The sequence below is a fragment of the Ovis aries genome, chromosome 11 (assembly GCF_016772045.2).
Source record: "Ovis aries strain OAR_USU_Benz2616 breed Rambouillet chromosome 11, ARS-UI_Ramb_v3.0, whole genome shotgun sequence".
In the NCBI taxonomy this organism is placed as follows: domain Eukaryota; kingdom Metazoa; phylum Chordata; class Mammalia; order Artiodactyla; family Bovidae; genus Ovis; species Ovis aries.
In genome coordinates this window covers 60,840,676-60,867,725 of record NC_056064.1, presented here as the reverse complement: position 1 = coordinate 60,867,725, position 27,050 = coordinate 60,840,676, and the positions used below count along the sequence as shown (strand labels likewise).

Below are 27,050 nucleotides of genomic sequence, written 5' to 3'. Positions count from 1 at the left end.
TCGGCGCTCAACCTTCTTCACAGTCCATCTCTCACATCCATACATGACCACAGGCAAAACCATAGCCTAGACTAGACGGACCTTAGTCGGCAAAGTAATGTCTCTGCTTTTGAATATACTATCTAGGTTAGTCATAACTTTTCTTCCAAGGAGTAAGCGTCTTTTATATTACATTAAAAAAATAATCTCTGTGCTCATCATTTATATTACCCAAAGATAAATTTCTGCTTTCCTTTTATAAAAAGGGACAAATTCTGTCTACATTACTTAATAGAAAAAAAATGCATGCTTTTTCAAGAAGTACATTTTAAAATGATACTCTGGCTTGGGACTAAACTTTATAAAATGAAGATTAAACTTTTATTATGGCTGCCACAGCTGGGCGTGGGGGTGCAGAAAGGAGTCCCTTACCTCATCGGTTTGAACATGGCCTTCCCGAAGTCCGAGAACCTCAGAACCAGTTTGAGGTGGACGCCACTGGGTTTCACAACTGCATGGGAAGAATGGGGAGTTAACGGTGCTTCTGGGCCCAGGCTTGGGGCTGTGGCCCTTTATTCATTCCACAAGCCCAGCCCGTTTCTTCTCTTCTCTCTCACTGGAGACCCTAAGACTAGAATTTGCTCTCAAAGCCTACGGCGTGAAGTCCAGTCCGGTTACGGAGAGTGTCCAGGGACTCAAGATAAGACTTTCTCTGCTGTTATCGGAGACAATGCAGGTTTCCCCAGAGGGACGCTCTCTGAAAATCCCAAAAGGACATTTTCCTGAGAAGATCTGACCTCTTCCTCTCTGCTTCAACCTCGCCTTAGAGACTCTGAACCTGCCACCTGTCACGTCGCTCTGGACTTGTGACCAACATCTCTTCCTAGTAAGAGTGGACACCTAGGCGGTGACGGGGCCTCATGACACCTGAGGGGCCCCTGCGAGACCCTGCTGGCAGGTGCTACCTCCTGGCTCCCTAACCCTAACCCTGACTCCCCTGGCCCTGCCCCTCACCTTTGCCTTCCAACGAACAGCGGATGGCAGGGGCGGAAGTAAAGAGCAGGGAAGCCCCAGGCCCTACAATCTTGTGTCTTTTAAGCCTTTGACAGGTCAGGACACACGGACATTTCTGACGTGTGTTCAGTTCACTGAGGCCAATGGAGGAGGTTCCTGGGCCAATGGTGACTGGCTGTGAGCTCCGTGTCCGTGAACATCTGAACCCCAGTACAGAGCACCCCCTCCCAAGGACTGGGCTGCACCCCAGGCCCATCGTTGGCCTGCATGAATCTCCACCCCAGGGAGTCAGCCAGGCTGCCTGAGACGCTGTAGGGTTTCTGCCATGCTGACGCCTGGGCCTCCTTCCCCAGGCCACTGACCACCGCCCCCCCCCCCCCCACCCCGCCCCCGGGTCACTGTCGCTTGTCGCAGGCCGGGTTGAGAGCCACGGCCCTGCCCCACGGCTTCCTAACTCTGAAAATGTACTCCAGTCCCTCGAAGATTTTGTGAGAACCCAGATTCTGATTCAGAAAATCAGAGTGGAGACCGAGACTCCGCTTTTCTAACCAGCTCCTCGACCCCGAGACAACGCTGGGTAGGGGCCGCAGGCCGCCCGATCCGGCCCACCTGCGAGCTCCTCTCGAAGGCCTTCCCTTCTGTGCGAGTGGGGAGAGGAGGCAGGGGGCTCATGCCCCTCCGCTCGCTACCCGGTCCCCTGGGGAGGCCCGTGGGACCTCCAGGCTGCCGCCAGGTACCGGGTTCCCAGGGCTAAGGGGGCGGGACAGGGGCGGGGCCACGGCTAGGGAGGAACCAGAGACGAGGCGGGGCCAGGGATGGGGTGGGGCGGGGCCAAGGCCAGGGGCGGGGCCACAACTAGGGTGGAACCAGAGACGAGGCAGGGGCGGGGCCAAGGCCAGGGGCGGGGCCAGGCCTCTTACTCTGGGAGCAGTCGCAGGCTCCAAGCAGGGCCTTCTCGTCCTGACTGTAATCTGCAAAGGACAAGAAGGCCTGTGAAGACATCAACTCTAGTTCAGACATCAGAGGAGGGAGAGTGGGAGGCGGCCTGGGGCCCTTGACTGTTCCATAAGGAGTCTCCCCAGGCCCCATTTGGGGCCACAATCTCCCACCCTGCTCCATCCTGGCCTCACGCTCCCTGGCCCTTCAATGGACATTCCAGCCACGCCTGTTTGGGAAGCGTTAATAGCTGGAGTCTGCAAATCCCTCAGTGTGTCCCTTAGACTGGCGTACTGCTTGTGACCTGAGACAGCAGGCCACCACTGGTTCTCGGCCAGGTTGCCTAAGGTTTCTGAGTCTTAGTGTTCCCATCTGTGAAACGGCAATGATATTGTCTACGCTCAGTGGTCCCCAACTTTTTAGCACCAGGGACCAATTTCGTGGAAGACAATTTTTCTACCCACCTCGGGGTGTGTGTGTGGGGGGGATGGTTTCAGGATGATTCAAGCGTGTTATACTTATTGTGCACTTTATTTCTAATCTAATGCCGCTGCTGATTAGGCAGGAGGTACCAGTTAGTGGCCGGGAGGTTGGGGACCCCTGGTCTACATCATAAGATCACTGTATAAGAGACAGTGGCCAGACAGGAAAGGCGAACAGGGTCAACAGTGACATCACCTTTTTAGGTACAGACACCTCCTGTGCCTCCCTTATGAGATCATGGTCGTAAGAGCGCTTTCAAAGCTTAAAAGATCAGTGTTTGTGTTTTCCTTCTTCTTACTCTGTTGAGTGTCAGAATCAGCCCTCTAATATTTCACCCTGGAGCCCACCCTGAGATGGTTCCCCAGCCTCCCGGGGAGAAAGTCTCCCTGCTGGTCTGTGACACTCACCAGCGCTGATGGTGGGAAGGTGCCTCATGTCCTGAAGGAGTTTGCTGACGACGGGGCTGGACCGGGGGTACAGGCCGTGGCGGTTGATCCCCAGGTGGAACTGGACCCAGCTGGCATCCTGGCGGAGCTGCACTGGGGGTTCCGGGGACGTGAGGTTCAGCTGCTCTTTGTACATCTTGCGTCGTCTGAAAGCGTGAAGAGTGTTGTTTTTTTTTTTCAGTTGGGGGAAAGAGAACGCAAAGACCTGCGGGAGCGCCGCACCTGGACGCTCCACCCGCCCTCTAGTTCCTTCAGCAAGACCGTGAAGCATCTGTGTGCACGAGGCTCGATATGAGCTTAGATGCCGCGGGGGCACAGCGGCCACCAGACTCCCTGCCCTCAGAGCGCTTGCAGTCCAGTGGGTGAAGCAGCCCGGCAGGTCCACAGTGCCACACGCGCCTACACAAGCACCTAACCACAGGCAGTGACACGCTGCAAGGGGGCCGGGTGGGGCTGAGAGTAAACTTGGGGGCCTCGTACACTCTGCTATCTCCGGGAGTGATCCTGGGCCTCTTCCTGGACTTTCCCATGAGAAAGTCTATCTTTTATATTTCTCAGTAATTTCTTGACCTTAGGAGGCAGGAGATAGGAGAGAGAAGGTAATTGGTGACAACGAAAAGGATGAGGGTCAGGGTCAGTAAGGAGAGCTGGAGGCTGAGTTAGATTAATTAGTATGTCCTATAAGATGAGAAGAATTAATTAGCCAGGTACCGACTGTTCTGCTCAGGAAACTTTTCTGCCAGGACAAAAAGAGCAAAGTGAAAACCAGCACCACTGCAGGGCAGAGGCTCAGAGTCTTGTCTGGGAGACAAGTTGCGTGTCTGAAATATTCAGAGCAAGTGTGAGGCAGTTCTAGATCAACCGCTAGACACGTGTTCAGACGAAGACGTCTTGACCCGCTGGGGAAGGGACGGGCGGTTGTGCGGTCAAGTGTCAGAGGAAGGCTCGGGTGGGAGAAAGTGGGCTTCAGGGGGTTCACATGGGTGGCGTTTGGACTGAAGGGGAGATGTGCTCTGGGACTGGGGACAAGGTGCACACAACCACAAGAGGCAGGCAAGGGACAGGTGTACCCAGGATCGGAGAGCAAAGACGGATGAACGGATGGGTGCGTGGAAAGATGGAGCCCTTCATGTTGGAAGGCAGGGCAAGGCGGTGCTGGTCATCTGGCGAGTTAAGTGACGGTGAGGGTCCTGTGGGTTGATGGGGCAGGATTTGGGTCTCCTGCTACATCCTTATTTCTCTTGGGAGTGATCTGAAAGACCCTTGAACCTAATGCCTTGTTCCACTTACAATATTCCTACCAAGGTGCTGTCTGTTTTGTCCTTGGTCAGCTCCTGTGGAGGGGGTGTATCACACCCAGAGTTGTTGTTCAGTCGCTCAGTTGTGTCTGACTCTTTCCGGCCCCACGGACTACAGCCCCCCAGGTCTCCCTGTCATTCACTGTCTCTCGGAGCTTGCTCACATTCATGTCCATTGGATCAGTGACGCCATTCAACCATCTCCTCCTCTGTCACCCTCTTCTCCTCCTGGGCTACACCCAGGAGTAGCCCGATTCTTCGGGCCAGGTCTATGAGAAAGCACTTTCCAAAACTGAGCCAAGATCTTTCCAGAGCTTCCCCCGCGGAGTCTTGGCTCTACCCCGCGGGCTGATGCAGAATAGCTTCCTTCCTTCCATTGTAGCCTTCTGAATATTGGACGATGGACCGCACAGGCCGGTCTCCGGGGTGGGTTTCTGCATCCTGTTCACCTTCCCGCCAGGCCACAGTGCGCCTCCGATTGTGACCTGGTCCTGGGGGTCCCTGAGCTCCTGCTGCTGGCGTCTGAAAGGTGACCCGTTAAACTGCGGCAGCCCCCGACGTGTACCTGCTGGGCCACACCGGCCAGCTTTCACTTACTTTATTCACACTCGTCTGTATTTTATTCCGGTTCCCAAGGCTGCTCTGAGGCGAAAACTCTGGGACTGCTCAGCTCTGCTGGGAGCCTGGTGGGAAGACTGCCCAGTCCTGAACTGCGTCAGGCTCCCTGAGGTCGGGCAGCTCAGAGAAGTTCAGAGAAAGAGAGACAAGGATCACGGCCAGACTGGACTGGGCGGTGGGGGGCAGGGTCGAGTTTTCTTAAGTGGAGCTGAGAGCTGACGGGGTCTGGTTATAACAACAGGCAGGGTTCCAGCCTCCAAACTGAAAAATAAACGTGGCAAATTAAGTGTAGCTTGTGACAGCGGACAGGCTGCTCTTTTTAAAGGTCCGTGCTTACCTCTGGGTGGGGACTCCTGGCTCTCTGGGTAGCTGTTCAGCCCCTGCCAGAGCCCGAGTCACAACCTGGGCAGCGCGGGGTGGGAAGAGGGAGAAAGGCTGTCAGGGGATCCTCCCCACTGAGCCTTTTTGTTTGTTTGTTTGTTTAATGGCTAAGGTAGAGCTGCTGAGAGTCATCTTCTTTTTTAGAAATGTTTGTGTGCCCTTTGTTCCCTGGGGACAACCCGCAGAGAGTGCCTGAGCTGACTCGGACAGGGAGCTCGACAAACACCATCGTGGGAGCATTTACATTGCGGAAAGTGGCAAATGGCACACGTCGGAGCTTTTCCCCTCAAGGAGAGCCCGCTTTGCAGCCCCCTGACCTGTGTGCTGATTGGGGTTGTGTGCCTGCAAAGATAAAAACGGTAAAATAGGTGACCGACTAGGACTTCCTACACAGCACAGGGAACTCTGCTCAGTGTCTGTAGTGACCTAAACGGGAAAAGATTATGGGGAAGGATAGATGCCCGCGCATGTGCCCGAACCGCTCTGCTGTGCGCTTGAGGCAGACACAACACTGTTAGTTGTTTGGTCACTCAGATGGGTCTGACTCTGCGACCCCATGGACTGTAGCCCGCTACGCTCTTCTGTCCATGGGATTTCCCAGACACGAACACTGGAGTGGGTTGTCATTTCCTTCTCCAGGGGGATCTTTCCCACTCAGGGACTGAACCCATGTCTCCTGCACTGGGAAGTAGATTCCTGACCACTGAGCACCAGGGATGCCCTAATCAGCTGTACTTCAATACAAAATGAGGATTTTTAAAAATGGTGAACACAGAAGTTACCTGCTTTCTACCCCTGTTTGCTATACCCAATGAAAAAAATAAAGTAGATTTCTAAAAATGCAGCTTAACGTGGCAACAGTAAATATCACTATATGAAAAAATATTATATATATGAGGATTGCTACATATAATATCAGCCAAGATATTCCTGGCAAAGCAGCCTTACCTTTAAAGGAAGACCCAAAGTAGATGAAAGAGGAGAGTGAAGAAGTTGGCTTAAAGCTCAACATTCAGAAAACGAAGATCATGGCATCTGGTCCCATCACTTCATGGAAAATAGATGGGGAAACAGTGGAAACAGTGTCAGACTTTATTTTGGGGGGCTCCAAAATCACTGCAGATGGTGATTGCAGCCATGAAATTAAAAGAAACTTACTCCTTGGAAGGAAAGTTATAACCAACCTAGATAGCATATTAAAAAGCAGAGATATTACTTTGCCAACAAAGGTCCGTCTAGTCAAGGCTATGGTTTTTCCTGTGGTCATCTATGGATGTGAGAGTTGGACTGTGAAGAAAGCTGAGCACGGAACAATTGATGCTTTTGAACTGTGGTGTTGGAAGACTCTTGAGAGTCCCTTGGACTGCAAGGAGGTCCAACCATTCCATTCTAAAGGAGATCAGTCCTGGGTTTTCTTTAGAAGGAATGATGCTAAAGCTGAAACTCCAGTACTTTGGCCACCTCATGCGAAGAGTTGGCTCATTGGAAAAGACTCTGATGCTGGGAGGGATTGGGGGCAGGAGGAGAAGGAGACGACAGAGGATGAGCTGGCTGGATGACATCACCGACTTGATGCACAAGAGTTTGGGTGAACTCCAGGAGATGGTGATGGACAGGGAGGCTTGGCATGCTGTGATTCATGGGGTCGCAAAGAGTCAGACACGACGGAGTGACTGAACTGAAATGAAAGTAGATACCAGAAAATAAAGCACGAAGTACTGACGGGTGTTGTTTCATCGATAAAAAGAAAACCTGGGTTCCAAGTCCTGTGACCTTGAGGGAAGGAGGAAACAGCACTCTGCTCCTTTTTCTCTGCAGAACTGGATTTTCCACGAAAATTGTTTCCTGGAAGGAGCAGCACCTCTTTCAGATTTGAAATATATATATAACAGTCTTTAGTTTTGAATAGGAAATATTTGCACGGTTCAAAATCTTACATTTCGGAAACCTCTCTTCCATCCGTGTCTGCTCATTCGCCAGCTTCCCCTCCCCAGAGGTAACTGCTGCGGCCAGTGTTTTTTCCCTTGTCTCTCTCCACTTTTATTTTATGGATTTGGTAACAACATCCACACTGTCCTGAAACTTGCTTTCCTCTCTTGTCAGTAGTTTTCCTGTACAGCCCAACTTGTGTAGTTATCTGCACAAATTTTACAATTACAAAACCCTTTTAAAATGGAAACCTTAAAAGGGTTTAAACAGGCGTATTGACTAGTATTATTATAGTGCTTTCTTGCATCATTGATGAAAGTGTAATTGGCACATCTTTGCAGAGGGCAGTTTTCCAGTTCAGAATTTATACTGAGTGGGGCTTCCTAGGTGGCTCAGTGGTAAAGAATCTGCCTGTCAATGCAGGAGACGCACAGGAGACCCAGGGTTCAGTCCCTGGATCGGGAAGATCCATGGGAGTGGGAAATGGCAACCCTCCAGTATTCTTGCTTGTAAAATTCCCTGGGCAGAGGAGCCTCGCAAGCTAAGAGCCAGACACAGCTGAACAACTGAGCGTACACATACACGCCCCTTGACTCAGAAATTTCATTTCTGCAGCTTATCCAGTTTGCACAAGTGTGCAAGAAAGTGTGTTCAAAGATGTTCACCACAGTGCTGTTTGTGTGTCCCTGGTGGCTCAGACAGTAAAGAATTCACCTGCAGTGCAGGAGACTTGGGTTCGATCTCAGAGTTGGGAAGATCTCCTGGAGGAGGGCATGGCAACCGACTCCAGTATTCTTGCCTGGAGAATCCCATGGACAGAGGAGCCTGGTGGGCTACAGTCCACGGGGTAGAAAAGAGCTGGACACGACTGAGTGAGTAAGCCCAGAGTGTTGTTTATAACTACACAAGCAGGCGTCTATGATACGGTATTCCAGGGATGGCTCTGTGTAATTTCCAATTTCAGCACAGTTTGTTTTTGTTGTTGTTAAAAATATCGTTTACATATACATGTAAACAAAAAATTTGCTGTGCACGAAAAGTACACAAACCATTAATGAGAGCTGGCCTTAGGGGTGATGAGGAGTGACTTTCCCTTTTTACTTGATGCATTTCCGTAATTTTGCACAACTGCCTTTGCAGGGGGTCCTCCCCGCCTCATGCAGCTTCTCCCGTGGGGACGCCCGCCTCCACATTTTCTCCTGCAGCTTCCAGGGCCAAACTCCCTAGGAACGTCCTCTTTGAAGCGTTTGCAGTTCTACAACTGAATGTGAGCCTCTATCTTGAGCCTGCAAATCTGTACACTCGTCCCATCTCTGCTGTTGGCCTTGCCGCATGTAACGGGTACTCGATAAATCCCTGGGGAATGGATGAATGTCCTCCTTATCTCAGTTGCACTGAGAAGTACCCTCTGTATTTTTCTGGAAAGACAGTTAATGGGAATCACAGGCTTACTCAGCAGAAGCTGACCTGCATGCTGTTCGGATAGCGTAGGTTTGCTCTGATGCTAAAGTTCCCTGAAACCATGCCTGCCACTCTTCCCTCTAACTGTATCATCTCATAAATTTCTCGGTTCTCCTGAGTCAGGACAGCCTGAACTGATCTTGAGGATTAATTTCTGTCCTTTCTGCTGAAATAACCAGTCTCGCTTTGGCGTCTGGACACATGTTCCCTGCCAAAAGCAAGGGTGCCAAGCCCTCTTAGGCAGAGCTATTTCAATTGCATGACTTAGAATTTACATTTTGCTACAGTCACTGGTTACAAACCAGTGATGAGAAGTGACATCCTCTCTGCCTTACTGAGGTCCCCTGGGGAGGAATCTGGTGATTATCCATGAATTATTTTCTAATTAATTGACCCCCCCGCCAGCACCCCGCTCTGTTCATTCCCCAGCATGTCTGAAAGATGCTGAGCCAGGTGCAGAAGTATGATGGGGCTCCTGAACCGCATCACCTGGCTCAGGACAGATGATCTGTGGAGGTTCACAGAGTCTAGACCATCCGCACGTAGGATCCTGAACAGCAGGAGGGAGGCGGGAATGGCTGGCCGGCGCTCAGGCAGATTCCCTCTGCTGGACACAGTTCCATGGTCCTTGTGCGGCCGCATCGGGAGGGAGACGGGGGCGCCAGGGGAAGATTTCAGAGCCACGTTGTGTGTTTTCTTCCCAACTAAACTCTTCGTTTCTTGAGGGCAGGAACCTGCCTAAGATTTCTGCATCTTCCTTAGAATTTGACAAAGTGCTCTGCATGCAGGAAATGCTCTATAAATAACGGATCCTTGGATGCCCGAACAATTTTCCTGCTGCAGAAACTCCACCAGACTCCAAAACACCAGCATCAAAACACTCAAGGGGAAAAATGTTTGGAATACAGGGGTCACACTGTCACACCAGAGTTCCATCTCTGCTGGATGGGAACGCGCAAGGTTCTTTCTGACTTATTTATTATCTTACTCATTTCCTGAATTTCCATAAGCATTCTGCCATAAAGAAAATTATGAAAGCATTACGGTGAGCCTCTGAGGACTTGGCTTTCTATCTAAGTCTGTGCCTCTGTTTTATCCATATTGTCTGTTTCAATATTCTTATCCTTGACAATGGTCACAGGAAGAACATTATCCCAGAGTTATTTTGTTTGGGTGGTGGCAAGTTTGGAAATACCTTCCTCTTTCTTATCCTATTTCTCTTGTGAATAAGAATGATCCAGGTTTAACGGGACCTGATGGCTATATATTTGGAAGACAATTTCTAAGAAAAAGAGTACAAAGCTATGATCACAAAATCAGGCATGAGAGTGACTATTTCTTTGGAATGAGAAAAGATGTCAACAAATTGCTAGAACCTTGTTTTCATACATACATAAGATTTCATACATAACATAGAAATGCATCTTGATTGTAACCTGCCTCGGAAATGCACTTTATTTCTGAGACCACTGGGCCCATGCAGGCTGCATGTCCCCACGACAGAATTATCTGGAACAGAGGATTCTCTCCAAATGCCCCTCAGCAGTCTGGTGGGCTCACCACTGAAATCCTGACGTCAGGGAACTATAGTCAATATCCTGGGATAAACCATCATGGAAGAGAATGTGAGTAAGAGCATGTATCTATGGGCTTCCCTTGTGGCTCAGTTGGTAAAGAATCCGCCTGCAATGTGGGACACCTGGGTTTGATCCCTGGGTTGGGAAGATCCCCTAGAGGAGGGCATGGCAACCCACTCCAGTATTCTGGTCTGGAGAATCCCACGGACAGAGGAGCTTGGTAGGCTCCCGGCGCTGTCGCAGAGTCAGACACGACTGAGTGACTAAGCAGAACATTTATATATAAACTGAGTCACTTACATCCAACCAGGCCACCCTGAAGTAGATCAGTCCTCAATATTCACTGGAAGGACTGATGCTGAAGCTGAAACTCCAAAACTTTGGCAAACCTGACGCAAATAACTGACTCACTGGAAAAGACCCTGATGCTGGGAAAGATTGAAGGCGGGAGGAGAGGGGACAATAGAGGATGATGAGATGGTTGGATGGCATCACCAACTTGGTAGGCATGAGTTTGAGCAGACTGTGGGAGTTGGCAATGGACAGTGAGGCCTGGCATGCTGCGGTCCATGGAGTTGCAAAGAGTTGGACACGACTGAGCGACTGAACTGAACTGATATATATAAATACTGAGTCACTTTGCTGTACAGCAGAAATTAACCCAACGTCGTAAATCAACTATACTCCAATACAATTAGAATCAAATGAATCCTGTGACTTTCCACAAACAGGCCAGGATGTCTCCCTGCTGCTCTGGCCGGCAGACTCCAGCAAACAGCATAGCCCCACTTTATCCCCTTCTGCTCCCCTGCCTCCTACTGCGTTTATCCCTATGTCTTTGAGGCCAAGACAAGCCCACGGAAGCCTTGAGCCCACCTTACACCCGATAGCTTCCACCTCCCACCCCGGCCCCTTATACTCCCCCCTCGACTGGTGACCCGTCTGTTCCGTACATCTGCGAGTCTGTGTGCTATGGCGCTGTATGCTAAGCTGCTTTTATGCTACACTCGCTAGTTCGTCGTGTTTTTTAAGGTTCCACGTATGAATGATGCAGTGTTTCTATTTCTTGGTCTGACTTATTTCACTTAGCACGACGCCTTCCAAGCCCACCCGTGTTGCTGCAAATGGCAAAACCTCGTTCTTTCTAAAAGCTGATATTCCACTGTATAAACGACATCTTCGCTACCCATTCATCCGTGGATGGACACCTAGGTTGTTACCATGTTGTCAACAGACCTTGCTGACTTTGGATGGCCCATCACAATGAGCTGGATGCTATGGCAAGCCTGGAGGGACATTCCTGGAGCTGGGACTCTGGCCTCAGCAAGAAACCTGTGTCTCTATCCAAGCAACAACTTCCAGACCTATCGCCGAAGGTGACAGTAGATTGGACACCCTGGAGAAGATGGCAGGGTGATCTTTGTTCTGAGGGATCCCCCGGAGTCGAGGCAGGGGACTAGCAGGTAACTTCCAGCTGGGCCAAGCTTCCCAGATTCTGGTCCTGGGCCCAGAGCTAAGCCCTGAAGTGACCAGCAAGCATCACTTGCTCCATGCAAGTGAAACTGGCAAGAGTTGCAAAGCGTAACCTCTCAGGGAGAGGCTCAGTTACACGGACAGTCAAGGCTCTGAGAAGTCCTGCGGTCAGGCCTCCTGTGCAGGGGGCACTTCCTAAACCTTTCCGTTCTGAGCACAGGAGAGCATGCCCTGGATTCTGCGTGGGCACGACGGACTTTGAGAAACATCAGACTTAACGCTGAGCCCTCACTCTCACCCCAGTGTGACCATTTACAGAGCGGAGGGCCCAGGCTGAGAGCGAAACGTTCCCATAGGATCCCGCCTCTGTGGTGTAGACCTGAGGTTCTCGACTAGGGGCAACTGCACCCCTCGTGGGTGGCACCCCTGAGAGACGTCTTGGCATCACAGCTGGTGGAGGCAGTGCTGATCGGACGCTGCCAAACATCCTGCAATGCATTCTCCTATTTTATTCACTTTTCTGTTGAGCCCAGCAAGACAGAACATCATCTTCCGCAAATGTCAGCAGTGCTGAGGCTGAGAAGCCCTGGCCTGGAGCCACAGAATCATGAGCAAACGAAGCACTTAATCCTCTGATAATGACCTGAAAATTGCTATGATGGGCTCTGGACTCTGAGAAACTCAAGATTTTCCATACGCAGCCTAAAAGCCTTCCTCAGGCTCTGCTACCCTCCCCCCGTACACTCTGCACAGCAAAACTTTAAATATTATTTTATTGTTTAAAAAAAGACAAATGTGAGCCAGCAGTTGTCTAGCTGTCAGGCTTGTACCAACCCCACAAGCATGTGGATAAAACAGCAACACACATACTCGCAAAGGATGCAGCGTTGGATCTTGGCCTTTTTCGTCCTCTGACTGTGAGACCTAAAATAAACAAATAAATGTTTCTCTCTCTCCCCCTCACACACACGATGAACAAATGACGCTGACACTGGATGGCTATTTCACCATTTTCCCAAGGGCAGAAAACAGAACTTTAAGTCTAAAGGCAGTGTTCAGAGTGAACTAAGGAAAAAGAAGAGCCTTAAAAGCCCAAACGCTGGATCCTTCAATGAACAAACGGTGACCCAAATACACTCGTTTTCAAAAGTGTTTGAACTTGGCCTTACCGCCTGTCACCCAGGCCTTGGCTGCCCCAGTAGAGAGGGATCTTAATTAGGGGGTTCTGGCTGGGGGGGTGGGGTCGCATAATTCCATGGTTGGCAGGCAGATTTCCCAGCAGCTTCCCTGCAGGTTAAATTCTCCCCAGCCCTTGGCCTGTGCACTGTGCTGATTTGCATGTATTATTTTTCCGTCTGATTTCCCCACGGAGAGGATAATTGGTCTCTCTTCCTCCTCAGCACGAGAAGTGACCTGTGGGGGAGGGCGACCTGCTGAGAAATGACTGTGATTTCTGTTCTGGTGGAATTTCACCCACCCCTGTTCCAAGAAGGTGGCGGACTCTGTGTTTCCTTCTCTTCTCCTTGCTGTTGTTCAGTCCCAAGTTGTGTCTCGTTCTTTGCGACCTTAGCCAGCCAGGCTCCTCTGTGCATGGGATTCTCCAGGCAGGAATCCTGGCGTGGGTTGCCGTACCTTCCTCCAGGGGATCTTCCCAACCCAGGAACCGAACCCGAGTCTCCTGTGTCTCCTGCATTGGCAGGCGGGTCTTTACCACTAGCGCCACCTGGGAAGCCCCAGCTTTTGAAGGTTCTGGCCAGGAAGTGACATAGCTCATTTCCGCCCACAGGCTGGGCTGGAAGTTGGCCCACGGGTCTCCCCGCTCCCAGCCACGAGGAGGCTGGGACCCACTCGGGGGCATGTGGATTCTGGGGCTTCTGCCCCCAGCCCTGGGTGCTTGTTTAGCATCGGAGGCATCACTTTATTTAATGCTCTTATACCTGCATTTCTGAAATGGATTTTGGGGTTTTCCCCTGCATTCTCTTATTCTAGCTCCCCGAAGTCCTGGGACCAAACTACATTTCTCCAAACTACACAGGAGGAGATGGAGGTCCGCACGGGTAAGCGGACGACACAGTCAGTGAAAAGGCAGAGACTGACACCACGGTTCTGAGCCGAGACCTCCCTGCTCTTCCACGGAGGCCGCACAGACCGTGAGGCTTTGCAAGGAATCCTGAGGCTGTGAGGGCTTCTCAGGTGGTGCGGTGGTAAAGAACCCGCCTTCCAATGCTGGATAGATAAGAGTTCTGGGTTCGATCCCTGGGCCGGGAAGATCCCCTGGAGGAGGAAATGGCAGCCCGCTCCAGTATTCTGGGAAATGCCGTGGACAGAGGAGCCTGGCGGGCTACAGTCCAAGGGGTCGCAAAGAGCTGGACAGGACTGAGCACGCACACACGCATGTTGAGAATGTTGATGGGAACTTCTTAAACATCAGGGTGGTGGTGGAAACACTGAATCCGCTGGTCTGTTTTCTGTTGAGAAAGTAATAACTGTACCAAGATTTCAGTGAGATTTTGCTAACTGGGCTGATTTCCCAACACAAACCCCTTCCTTTCTGGTTGAAATACAGTCACTTTCTCCCTGGAAGCGGTGTCGCAATAGACCTGGCCCGTCCTGACCTCCCGGAGTCACGGCTCAGGCTTGGGGCGCTCAGAGGCTGGGCCAGGCGGGGAACCACGAGGACCTCGGTCACGAGAACAGACATTGGGAGGAAGAAGAGCAGCAACCCTGACGGGGCCCAGAGGCCTGGATGAGAGGAAGGAGCTCGCTCCCCCTCGCCTCACTCTTAGAGGCGCCCAGTGCTGCCTGAAGAGGAGTGCAACCTCGACGGGGCCGAGAGGCCTGGATGAGAGGAAGGAGCTCGCTCCCCTCACCCCGTTCTTAGAGGCGCCCAGTGCCGCCTGAAGAGGAGTGCAACCTCGACGGGGCCGAGAGGCCTGGATGAGAGGAAGGAGCTCGCTCCCCTTACCCCGTTCTTAGAGGCGCCCAGTGCCGCCTGAAGCACGTGGCGGGTGTTACTCACGGTTGTTGCTCAGTTGCTCAGTCGTGCCCGACTCTCTGCGCCCCCGTGACTGCACGCAGCACGCCAGGCCTCCCTGTCCTTCACCATCTCCCGGAGTCTGCTCAAACCCATGCCCGTCGAGTTGGTGATGCCACACAACCATCCCATCCTCTGTCGCCCCCTTCTCCTCCTGCCGCCAGTCCCTCCCAGCATCTGGGTCTTTTCCAGTGAGTCAGCTGTTCGCATCAGATGGCCAGAGTACTGGAGCTTCAGCTTCAGCATCGGTCCTTTTGTCAAGCACTGTCTGAAGCAATCTGCAACTGTTACTCCTGGACTCCTCCCAGAAACTCCTCGTAAGCTCAGTGTGACTGTTACTACATCCGCCCTAAAGAAATGGGACCCGGATGAAAGCCGCACAGGTGAGCTCTCCAAGGTCGCCCGGCTAAGAAGCGGCAGACCTGTGCTGAGACTCCAGGCTGGAGTCAGAATGCGGGCAAGAGATTCCAGTAACGCTTTCACCCTCGATTATAAAAACAAAGATGTTACAGTATAACCATACAAAGCAGGTCTACGGCGTGTAAGGGCGGACGAGTTCGGCTCTTTCCATAGCTTTTGCTGCTTACTGACAACCTCCTCTCTCGCAGGACGGCACAGGATCTCTGCTTCCAGAGCAGAGAGCTGGACGCGGTGCTGGCCATCCTGCCTCTGGGACCCTGACCGCCGCCCACCAGTGCACTCCGGCGGCATCTCAGCTTTGTCTCCAGGACCCGACCTGAGACACGAGGCAAAGCTGGCATCGCTGGTGCACCACTGCCTTTGACGTCTGGGCTCCGGTGAGACCCAGCTTGTCTGAGCGGCCGTCCTCACGTGAAGATGGGATACCAGTGCCTCTCGTGGCAGGCAGTTCTGAGGGTTAAATGTGACGGTCCGTGGGGTGGGGCCAGCCCTGCACCCGTGCAGAATGGATGTCAGCCACTGTCAATCCCACCAGCTCAAGGTCAGAGGCAAAGGTCCCCAGTGAGGCAAGAGCAGCCTGCTGAACTGGCTTGATAAATGCTTTGTGAAAAAAAGAGAAGAGGAAAAGGAGGATTTCTGCCAAGTCAGTGAGAAACATCAGCTAATGGCTTTCCCCAGGTGTGTGTGTACGTGTATGTGTGTGCACTTGTGTGAGCACGTGTGTGTGTGCGTGTGTGCATGTGTGTACGTGTGTGCACTGTACACGCTCATGTGTGTACGTGTGCATGTGTGTACGTGTGCGTGCGTGCATGTGTGTACACGTGTGTGCATGTGTGCGTGCGCGCGCATGCGTGTACGTGTGTGCATGTGTACATGTGTGTGCATGTGTATACGTGTGTGTGCATGTGTGCACGTGCATGTGTGTGCACGTGTGTGCGTGTGCGTGTGTGTGCATGTGTGTACGTGTGCATGCGTGTACGTGTGTGCATGTGTGTGCGTGTGTGCATGTGTGTGCATATATGTGTGCGTGTGTGCATGTGTGCACACGCGCGTGTGCATGTGTGTGTGGGGGCATATAATTTCTGGAGTTGTTCTTTCAGTTGCTCAGTCATGTCTGACTCTGTGACCCCATGGACTGTAGCCCACCAGGGTCCTCTGACCACAGGATCCTCCAGACAAGAATACTGGAGTGGGTTGCCATTTCCTTCTCCAGGCGATCCTCCTGACCCAGGGATCGAACCCGCGTCTCCGGCATTGGCAGGCGGGTTCTTCACTACTGAGCACCAGGGAAGCCCTGTAATTTATGGGGCAGGCAGACTAATTGCAGATGCCCCAGTCTGTGTTTTCCCCCTCTGCAAGCTCTAGATATCACAGTGGCCACAGAGAGATGAACATGCATATTTTCTCTCTGGAAGCAGCAGCGGAGGCTGAGGTAGGCCAGGGCTGGGCTGGAAGCTCCGGGGTTTTTCCCTGGCATCTGGGGAACGCAGATCCTGCTTCCTGCGTCTCATGCACCCAAGCAGGCATTAAATGAATATGGTTGGCTGTTGATGGAAATCAAATCACCCACATGGAACGCAGGGCAATAACCAGCTAGTGGTGCTTTACCCGCTGCTGGCTTGGCGGCGGGAGCCAGTGCCCTGTGCCTTACCCTGGAGACCTCACTCTGCCCCCGTACCTGCTGGGTGAGGTCTGCGGCCCACTGTACGGAGCAGGAAACCGAGAAAACGAGCCTCAGGTCTCCCAGTGCTTAGGTAGCAGAGTCAGGATTTAAACCCAGAGCTGCCCAACCACAAGGCTCTGGGGTTCTCATGTGTTCACTCATTCTTTGCCATTCAGTTGCCAAGTCGTGTCCGACTCTTTGTGACCCCATGGACTGCAGCGCGCCAGGCTTCCCTGTCCATCGCCATCCTCCAGAGTTTGCCCAAGTTTATGCCCATTGAGTCGGTGATGCCATCCGACCATCTCATTCTCTGTCGTCCCCTTCTCCTCCTGCCCTCAATCTTTCCCAGCATCAGGGTCCTTTCTAATGAGTTGGCTCTTTACATCAGGTGGCCAGAGTATTGGAGTTTCAGCTTCAGCATCAGTCCTTCCAATGAATATTCAGGACTGATCTCCTTTAAGGTGGACTGGTTGGATCTCCTTGCAGTCCAGGGGACTCTCAAGAGTCTCCTCCAGCACCACAGTTCAAAAGCATCAGTTCACCAGTGCTCTGCCTTCTTCACTCATTTGCAAGCGATTATCAAGCACCTGCTGTGCACAAGCAGCATTTTAGACTCTGGGGTCACGTGGCCAAGAAGCAAGCAAACATCCAGCCTTCTGCCTGTTTCCCGTGGCAGCCCTAACAAGCAACTCAGACTTGGGAGCTTTGCAGACACGCGTTCTTGGAGTTCTGGAGCCAAGAGTTTGAGATCGCGGTGTCAGCAGGGCTGTGTTCCTTCCAGGAGGACCCGCTCTTTGCTTCTTCCAGCTCCGGTGGCTGCTGACAATCCTTGGCTTGTGGCCACGTCCCTCCAGCCTCTGCCTTCTTGGTCCCAACATCTCCTTTCCTGTGTCTAAGCTCGCTCTGTTTTTCTCTTGCAAGGACACATGCCGTGCGATTCAGGGCCACCATGCACTCCAGGCGGGTCTCTTCAAGACACTGAAGCACATCAGCAAAGATATTTTTTCCAAAGAAGATAACGGTGTTCTGGGGATCAGGGTGTGGTTACATCCACTCAGTTCAACACGTCCTTGAGAAGCTGACAGTCCAGTGAGGGTGTACCCGAAGCACGCCAGTAAGTGAGGGCCAGTACGTCGTGACGAAAGCCCTGGTGAAAGAGGCCGGGCCTCTCTTTGGCTTGGAGGAACAGGACAGATTCTCCGAGTGGGCAGCTCTGCAGGCTGTCCTGAAGGACAGGAGTCAGCTGACCACCTCCAGTGGCACCCAGGCTTCTGGCCTTGTTCACCTGCTCGCTTATTTACACTTTAAAGAGTAAATAACATTATGGGGTGTGTTAGGCACAGCAACCTACTCCCCCATTGCCCAGACAGTGGGAACGAAGCATCGTCACAGATGCAGATAAAGTGATTTTAAACATCACAAATCACAAGCGGCCTAAACAGAGCGCTAGCTCAGTTCCTGCCAAAAAGAAGGGCTGCAGATCAATTGCTGTAAATCCAAGCCCATCATTTTTGGCCGACCTCCCTTGACCCTTTGACGGATTTACAGCCCACAGCAGAACAGAACGCCACCTCATCCAGTTACCTGGATTTCCGAGTTTAACCTGGAGGGGCCCCTGGTAAGTTACACTGCTCAAATTAAGCATCCGACGGTCGCTTTATTGATGGCTTTTTAATACCTAAGGTGAGCACTTGCGTATCGTCTATTCTGGTATTTTTCCAGCCAAACATTGTGCAGTCACATTCCGCAGCACACGGGTTTCACGTGCAGACCTCCCGTTGGCTCGTGCGTCACAGCACATCCAGGAGAACCAGCCGAGGAGGCCCCAGGCTGTCCCGGTAGTCTGGCCCCTGTCTGGGCTCTGTGGCTTGAGGCTGGTGGCTTGACTTCCCTCGCCCATCCCGTTTGACTCTGAGACCTTCATAAAGAGCCTTTGTTCCCACATCCAAGTTCAGTTAATTAGCAGATTTACTTCCCTGTCCCAAATGAAAACCCTGACGACCACATTCCAGGCACCGCCAGGAGAATCATCCTAAATGCACTGCTGCTCAACGCCTATCAGAAGCTCTGGCAGAGAGAGCAAGATCTGCTGTGTAGATGGTACAGTGCTCTTTTGTGTAAACAGTAAAACAATCCTTTTAAAAAATGAAAGTAAAATGGCAACTGCATGGCCTTCCTAGGCATCATGAGATGTGCGTGACTACAGCAGGCTTCATGGGGCTTCCCCTAAACACATGTCCATGACCTAACCTTCAGGTGGTGCTAGTGATTAAGAATCTGCCTGCCAATGCAGGACCCACAGGAGACAGGGGTTCAAGCCCTGGGCCAGGAAGATCCCCTGGAGAAGAAAATGGCAACCCCCTTCAGTATTCTTGCATGGGGAATCCCAAGGACGGAGGAGCCTGTGGGCTACAGTCCACGGGGTTTCAAAGAGTCAGACATGACTGAATGCTCATGCCTATCCTATCCCTAACCTCTGAAACCTGTGACAGTGACCTTATTTGGAAAATAAGGGCTGGGAGCAGCTGGCCTCTCCCCAGCCAATTCTTTTGGATCTGCTATGGCAGAGGTAAGTGAAGTTCTTGAGATGAGACTCGGATTATCCAGCTGAGTCCTGAGTCCATGACCTGAGTGCTTATAGGAGAGAGACACATGGAAGAGAGAGTCCCTTGGACAGCAAGGAGGTCGAAACAGTCAACCCCAAAGGAAATCAACCCTGAACGTTCATTTGAAGGAATGATTCTGAAGCTGAAGCTCCAATACTTTGGCCACCTGATGTGAAGAGATGACTCACTGGAAAAGACTGTGATGCTGGGAAAGATTGAGGGCAGGAGGAACAGGGAGCCACAGAGGGTGAGACGGTTGGATGGCATCACCGACTCAGTGGACATGAGTTTGACCAAACTCTGGGAGATGGTGGAGGACAAGGAAGCCAGGTGTGCTGCAGTCCACGGGGGTCACTGGGGGGACATGACTGGGTGGCTGAACAACAACAACCTGAGTTCACAACCTGCGTCCTTGTAGGAGAGCGACACGGAAGCAGAGACAGACACAGAGGTGAAAGGAGAGGCGAGGTGATCAGGGACGCAGGGGCTGGAGTGATGCACGCAGGCATGAAGCTGGGAGAAGCAGAACGGATTCCCCCATAGACCCTCCCGGGAGCCTGCTACCCTGCCCACACCTTGGTTTCAGAACACAGACTCCAGAATTGTGAAAGAATACGTTTACATTGTTCCAAGCAACCAACAGTGACTTAAACAGGGGCAATTTGCTACGGTAGCCCTGGGAGACGAATACTGTGACTGAATTCCCTTTTTAGACCTTGCTCAGGAAATGCCAAGAGATCCGATGGTTCAGTGTGCATAAACAGCTGGGTGTGCTCTTTCTCATATTCTGTCAAAATTACCTTGAAGCACACGTTTTCAAAATGCAAACTGAAGCAATCAGTTTCAGAACCTGCGAAGCACCTCCAGAAACCCTGGAAGTTCATGAGCAAACTTGGAAAGCGCTTGTCCAGCGTTTTCCCTCAGACAGAAGGGATCCTGGTTGAAGGTGAGCAGAGCTCGGAAAACAGGACTGCTGGAGCTTCCAGAAGAACCACAGACTCACCCTCTTCATGTTAGAAAGGAGGCAAGTGCTTCCCTAGGGACTGACACAAGGCATCATGGGTCCCAGTGGAGTTCTGGGAGAAAGACACATGAATTCACATCCGCTCCTTCTTTGGGCTCCTATAAAGAGAGCACGGTTGATTTAAGGGAAAGTCCAAATTAATAAAGATTCCTATCCTCTTGCAGGAATTCTAATGGTTGGTGTAAAAGATTTGCACAATCGGAACTAGTGAACAAATTTGCTTTAAAAATGTCTTACTGGGCTTTCCGAATGGCTCAGTGGTAGAGAATCTGCCTGCCAACACAGGAGATATGGGCCCTATCGCTGATCCGGGAAGAGCCCACGTGCTGCGGAGCAACTGAGCCGCTGCCCCACAGCTGAGCCTGCGCTCTGGAGCCCGCCAGCCGCAACTAGCGAAGCCCTCGCACCCCAGAGCCAGTGCTCCGCGGTGACAAGAGAAGCCTCCGCGGCAAAAGCCACCGCAGTGAGAAGCCCCACACTGCAACGAGGGAGTAGGTCCCGATCGCCACAGCTGGATAAAAGCCAGAGCAGCAGCAAACACGTAGCGCAGCCGAAAGTAAACAAATAAAAATGGAAAAGGTCTTATTAAGACTCCAGAACGGTGGCTACCAGAGTCAGAAACTGCAGCAGGCACAATTTGAGAAAATGTCTACCATCACGCCCGTCACAGAAGTTCTTCCAGGTCACTTGAGGTCTGAGCAGCCAGCCTGGTTTGGGGGAACTGTTCTTCCCACACTGAGCCATGTGGCTTGAAGAGAGCATGAGTAGAGAGTTTCCAATGACTCCACCTCCCCAGAGCCAGTGATTGGTTGAAGCGCCTGTATCTCCTCAGAACTGGACCAATCATAACCCTCTAGAGCCTGGTGTATTCCCAGGTCTGGCCAATCAGCGACTTTGCCCAGGATATTTCTTTTTGGAAATCCGAGAAGCCCTGTTCTCTCTTGGGTCCCAGTGCTCTTGGGGCTGGGAACCTGCAGAGGGGATTAAGGCAGGCAGAAGGACTAAGCGACAGAGAGTAGAGATAGCTGACCTCACCGAGCTTTGCTTACTTGATTCTCCACTTTTAACTGCTTGCATTGGTTGGAGTCGGATTTCTGTCGCTTGACATCAAAGTATCTTGAAGAGAGTAGGCAGCACGTTGCAAATATCATGTACTATTTCCTAAGAAAATAAACGTAGCCACAGAATGCAAAGTATGCGTAAAATGTAATGGAAATATAGACCTCATCAGCTGAACTGGGTAGGATCCAATGATCCTGGTTTAGAAAACAACGCTGCAATGAAGTGGTGGTGAATCGGGGCTTGACTTGGTGATGGAATTGTAGCTGGTCAGTCTGACTTCCTCCAGAATCTCTGAGTGCCCGGAGAAGCGCAGGAGGCAGAAATAAGCAGCTGCTGGTGGTGCAGGATTCAGAGTTAAAACACGAGCTGGGCTGTGAGTGAAGATAAATACACTTTCCCGACAAAGTCGCTACTCGGCCACTGAAGAAAATGAGCCAGAAATAGAAAGATGCCTGTTATCCTGCTGCGCAGCACAGGGGACTCTGCTCAGTGTTTTGTGGCAGCCTGGATGGGAGGGGAGTTTGGGGGAGAAGGGATGCATGCGTATGTGTGGCTGAGTCCCTTCGCTGTCCGCCTGAAACTATCACAATATTGTTAATCACCTATATTCCAGTATAAAATAAAAACCCCACTTAAATGGATGAAACTCGGATGACAATCTGTCTCTCCACACAGACTCCGTTGTGGTGAGCATCACGAGAAATGAGCTTACCACGGCCCACGCGCTTGACCCGGGTAGAGACAGCTGAAGGCCAGGGTGCCACCTGAGAGCTGAACTCGGCTTCCCAGGGCTGAACAGCTTTGCTTTTTCTTCTGCCAGCGGAACGCTTTTCTCACCCACCCACCTCGCCCAGGTTTCCTGAAACCCCGCCTCTTCCGGGGCCGTCTCACTTTCGGCGGCCAGCTCTTCCGTTCATCTGCCCCCGTGCCAAGTCGTTCGGTTTCGCTCTACTCTCCACACTTTGCTGAATTTTCTTACAGGTTCTTGGCTTCTTAGCAATCAGAGTCCTCCACCATTTTCTATCCCCTGTGGCTGTCCAAATGTATCGGGTTTGTTACGAGAAAATCCAATAAAACAGGCCCTTCTCTGGGCCCTAGCTTTGGGTCTTGCTCAAGAGGAGAGACGCTGGCCGGCTTCAGGTCTTGATTTCCAAGGTCGGCCTCCAGGGACCCACACTCCCGGATCCCGGTGTCTCCAGGGCACTCAGACTCAGGGTTGTGTTGATTTCACATTTCCACCGTAGGACATCCTGCCAAGTGACAGGCCATAAAAAGAACTAGGCTTTTTTTTTTTTTTCCATACTGTGGTTTTCATTAGTCCTGTGTGTGTGTGCGCCTGCCTATAATAACAGGTACTCAGATGCTCTGGCTCCTGGAACTTCTGCTCCATCCAGGCTGCAGCTGTTTGGAATGGTGTCCCCCCCTTGGCTTTGAGCCATGCGAAAGCCGACTTCAGCAGAACCCTCAGGTTCTTAGCAGTGTCTGGTTTAACAGATGATCTCAGGGAAGACACAGGTCGGCACCTATGGAGGGGTGAGCGGGGAGTGCTTTTGGCTAAGTCAGGGTCCCTCCGTGGTTCCCGCTTTTTTAAATGCCTGACTTCTTGGCTGCTCTTTCCTCAGAAAATGCAGGAAGCTGAGGAAATTCTCTCTTCTTGGCAAACAGCACCTTCTCAACTTTCTTCCAGGGCTTAAAAAAAATTTTTTTTTTGGAAGTTGATTTTATTTATGCTACTGCAATAGAGAGAGCACCCCTGGTCTAAATGCCAGGATGTCTCAGTAGGAGGGTTTCACCTGAGACTTTCAAAGGAGAAAGAGGCAGGTTATAGGTGGGATGACTTGTTTTTGTTCAAGATTGTTTTTGTTCAAGGCTTTCATCCCCAGCAGGGGCTACAAGGATGTTGAGTAACAGCCCCCAAGTCCTGAGGTCGTCTGTTCCCAATTATTTGTTCCACAGATATTCACTCTGGCTCTCCCGTAGGGGAAACCACAGAACAGATGTACTCCTGCGACCACGTGCAGGCTGGGGGCTTCTCACGCCAGGCGCGAGGGCCATTCGTGCTCATGCGACAGCTACCGTGAGGCTGCACAGTCGTGACAGCTTCCTGCTGCTGTAGGGGAGGATGCACCCCATCGGGGAGGGTAGGGGAGGATGCACCCCATCGGGGAGGGGCCAGCGTGGGGGGAGGTGGCCGGAAACGCCTTTCCCAGAGAGGAGAAACGAGGACCTGGAGCTTCCAAGGATGCAGCGGGCTGGAGCTGATGGTGAGACCTCGTGGATCTTGGCCCCTCGGGGTGCCAAGCCCGTCTGAAGTTTGCCAGCTACCTGACATAAGAAGGCAAGTGGCAACCAGCTTCCCATCCCCAGTTTCCTCCAGAAAACGAAGTCAACGGCACTGCTGCCTTTGTTTTCTAATTCCACTCAGCGTGGCTGAGTGCCTTCACGCTGACACTGTCCGCTGACTCGGTCTGCAGGGTTCCTGCTCAGCGTGACTGAGTGCCCAGCACAGGCTCCACAAGGCTGAGGTCGAGCTGTCCGCCAGGCTGAGTGCTCATCTGGGGACTCTGCAGGCCAAGGTTCCAGCTCAGCGTGGCTGAGTGCCCAGCGCAGGCTTCACAAGGCTGAGGTCGAGCTGTCCGCCAGGCTGAGTGCTCATCCGGGGACTCTGCGGGAGGCTCTGCTGCCATGTTTGTTAGAAGAATTCATCTCCTGGTGGTTGTGCAACCGACGGCCCTGCTTCCTGGCTGGCTGTCAGCTGGGGCCCAGCTTAGGTCCTGAAGGTTACTGTCTCTCTTGCCACAGCCCCCTCCCTCCCTGGCCCCATCTGCAAGTCAGCAGAGGCACTTCCAGCCCTTAATCGACTTCCTCTTCTTTGATTAGCTGGAGAAAACTCTGCCTTCAAAGGGCTCATGTGATCAGATCCAACATAGCCAGGTCAACATTGCCAGCATTCACTGGATCATAGAGAAAGCAAGGGGGTTTCAGAAAAACATCTATTGCTGCTTCACTGACTACGCTAAAGCCTTTGTGTGGATCCCAATAAACTGCGGGAAATTCTTCAAGAGATGGGAATACCAGACCACCTTACCTGCCTCCTGACAAACCTGTATGCAGGTCAAGAAGCGACAGTTAGAACTGGGCATGGAACAACAGACTGGTTTCAAATCAGGAAAGGAGTACGTCAAGGCTGTATATTGTCACCGTGCTTATTTAACTTATATGCAGACTACATCATGTGAAATACCAGGCTGGATGAAGCACAAGCTGGAATCAAGATTGCTGGGAGAAATATCAATAACCTCAGATATGCAGATAACACCACCGTTATGGCAGAAAGTGAAGAGGAACTAAAGAGCCTCTTGATGAGGGTGAAATAAGAGAGTGAAAAAGCTGACTTAAAACTCAAGATTCAAAAACCTGAGGTCACGGCATCCAGTCCCATCACTTCATGGCAAATAGATGGGGGAAAAGTGGGAACAGTGACAGATTTTATTTTCTTAGACTCCAAAATCACTGTGGACAGTGACTATAGTCATTAAATTAAAAGAAGCTTACTCCTTGGAAGGAAAGTTATGACAAACCTAGACAGGGTATTAAAAAGCAAAGATATCACTTTGCCCACAAAGGTCCATCTAGTCAAGGTTGTGGTTTTTCCAGTGGTCATGTAAGGATGTAAGAGTTGGACCATAAAGAAGGCTGAGCACTAAAGAATTGATGCTTTCTAATTGTGGTGCTGGAGAAGACTCTTGAGAGTCCCTTGGACTGCAAGGAGATCCAACCAGTCCATCCTAAAGGAAATCAGTCCTGGGTGTTCATTGGAAGGACTGATGTTGAAGCTGAAACTCCAATATTTTCACCACCTGATGGGAAGAGCTGCCTCATTGGAAAAGACCCTGTTACTGGGAAAGATTGAGGGCAGGAAGAGAAGGGGACGACAGAGAATGAGATGGTTGGATGGCATCACCGACTCAGTGGATGTGAATTTGAGCAAACTCTGGAAATGGTGAGGGACAGAGGAGCCTGGTGAGCAGCAGTCCATGGGGTCCTGAAGAGACGGATACGATGTAGCGACTGAACCAGAGAGGGTGACCTTGGGATAGGGAGATTACCCAGATATTAAGGACAAAGGACAGCAAATATCTGGGTAATCTCCCTATCCCAAGGTCACCCTCTCTGGGAGAGAGGTTTAGTTACATCTGTAAAATCCCTTTCCTGCAGGGCCTGGTTGCACTGGATTGAGCAAGGAGGCTTGTGTACACCAGGGCCGGGCCTCCAGGGACACATCTCGGAATCATAGACCTTCTTCCCAAGAAATCGTGAGGCCTGAGTTAGCAGGTGTATTTCAAGTACCTGGCAGCTATCACGCCTGTCTTGGGCAGGATTTGCATGCAGAGAACTGGCCAGCCCTTCTCGCAGATGGACGAGGACTTGGCTGGGGGTGAAGGAGGCGGGGTGGCAGCTGTTGGGACCAGCAGAGGAGTCGATGAGCTCCTTCCGGCTCTCGGCCAAAGGGCTTCTTTCTGATGACGCTGGAGACAGGACGTGCGGGTCTGCCTTGCGTGGTGCCCTCCCTGGTTTGGGTCTTTGCCACGCTGACCGCAGTGAGGACTGGGCTTTGGGATGAGGCAACAGGAAGCTGGCCCAGCCCTCTCCGAAACCATCTGCTTGGAGCTCTTGGCTCTGACAAGAGTGGGGAGATTTCCTCCAGCTGAAAGTCCAGGGACTCAGAAACCACTGACGTCATAGCTTTCCCCCAACCAGCCCAGCAAGGCTCTAACTGGGAGAGAAGAGAAACGGACGCCCAGACTCCCACCCCCTCTGCTAACCACACGCAGGTGGTGGCCGAGGGCCCCTTTCAGACCCGTTCTCAGCCTGGCGTCACTGGCGGAAGAACCAGCAGGGGGTGCTGGCCTTGCTGACTCTGGGCAAAAGATGGACAGCAGTGTCTCTGAGCTGGGCCCTGGGCTTCTATCCAAGGCTCTGTAGGGGAGCTGCCCATTCCCAATAACCCTGCTCTCCAAGTGATCTGGGCAAGCGTGAGATCAGTAGGAAAGAGGCAAAAGAAGAGGTGAGAAGAGACTTTATTTTTCCTCGCCCAGATGCACGGTGGGAAGCAGCTTTCCCTCCGCCGAGTCCTAGGCCAGACGGTTCTGGTGTCTGGCTGAACTCTTTCTCATCTCGGCTGGCTCTCTCCCTGCTCGCCTATCACTGCTCCGGCTTCTGGAGCTTCTCAAAGCTTCTCCTACGAAAACTGGGGCCAGTTTACTCCCCTCGAACGCCTGTCATTTTCGCAGAGCTGCAGTGTGTCTTTGCTGTGACTTTCAAAGAGAGTCTCGGGCCAGACTTTCTTCAGTGAGAGCAAGTACGCAGGAGGAGGGAGACAAGGCATCTGATGGCGGGAAGAGCACAGACAGACGCAGTCGGTAACTGCAGGAAAACAGAACCTTCTTGATCCTGGAGGAGGAGGTCCAGAGAGAAAAGCAGAGAGAAGAGGATTTGTGTCTGTGTTGTAGCTGCTGGAGTTTTTACACCAGGGAGGCATGACCCCATTTGACCTTGACTGTAAGAACCAGTGTTACAGAGGAACCGACCAAAAATATGTGGGCGCAGGGCCAAGCCGAGCTGACTGGCTTTGACAAGTCAAAG

The 27,050-nt window shown here is 51.8% G+C and overlaps 1 protein-coding gene across 9 annotated transcripts in view; it reads right to left on the bottom strand.

Moving 5' to 3' along the window:
- The window catches only part of FAM20A (FAM20A golgi associated secretory pathway pseudokinase), a 43,528-nt gene that overhangs the window by 12,000 nt on the left and 4,478 nt on the right, over nucleotides 1–27,050 (bottom strand). For 3 of the 9 annotated variants that reach the window (XM_027973995.3, XM_042256494.2, XM_042256493.2), the window contains exons 2-4: nucleotides 2,820–3,004; nucleotides 1,914–1,964; nucleotides 412–490 (exon numbers count right to left, since the gene is read on the bottom strand). In XM_027973995.3, coding sequence (XP_027829796.1) covers nucleotides 412–490; nucleotides 1,914–1,964; nucleotides 2,820–3,004 — 315 coding nt within the window. Of the gene's footprint in view, nucleotides 1–411; nucleotides 491–1,913; nucleotides 1,965–2,819; nucleotides 3,005–4,148; nucleotides 4,723–4,753; nucleotides 5,036–6,103; nucleotides 22,267–27,050 lie in introns of those variants that run through there. The other 6 variants (XM_060395875.1, XM_042256495.1, XM_060395876.1 and 3 more) reach the window with 6 other exon arrangements.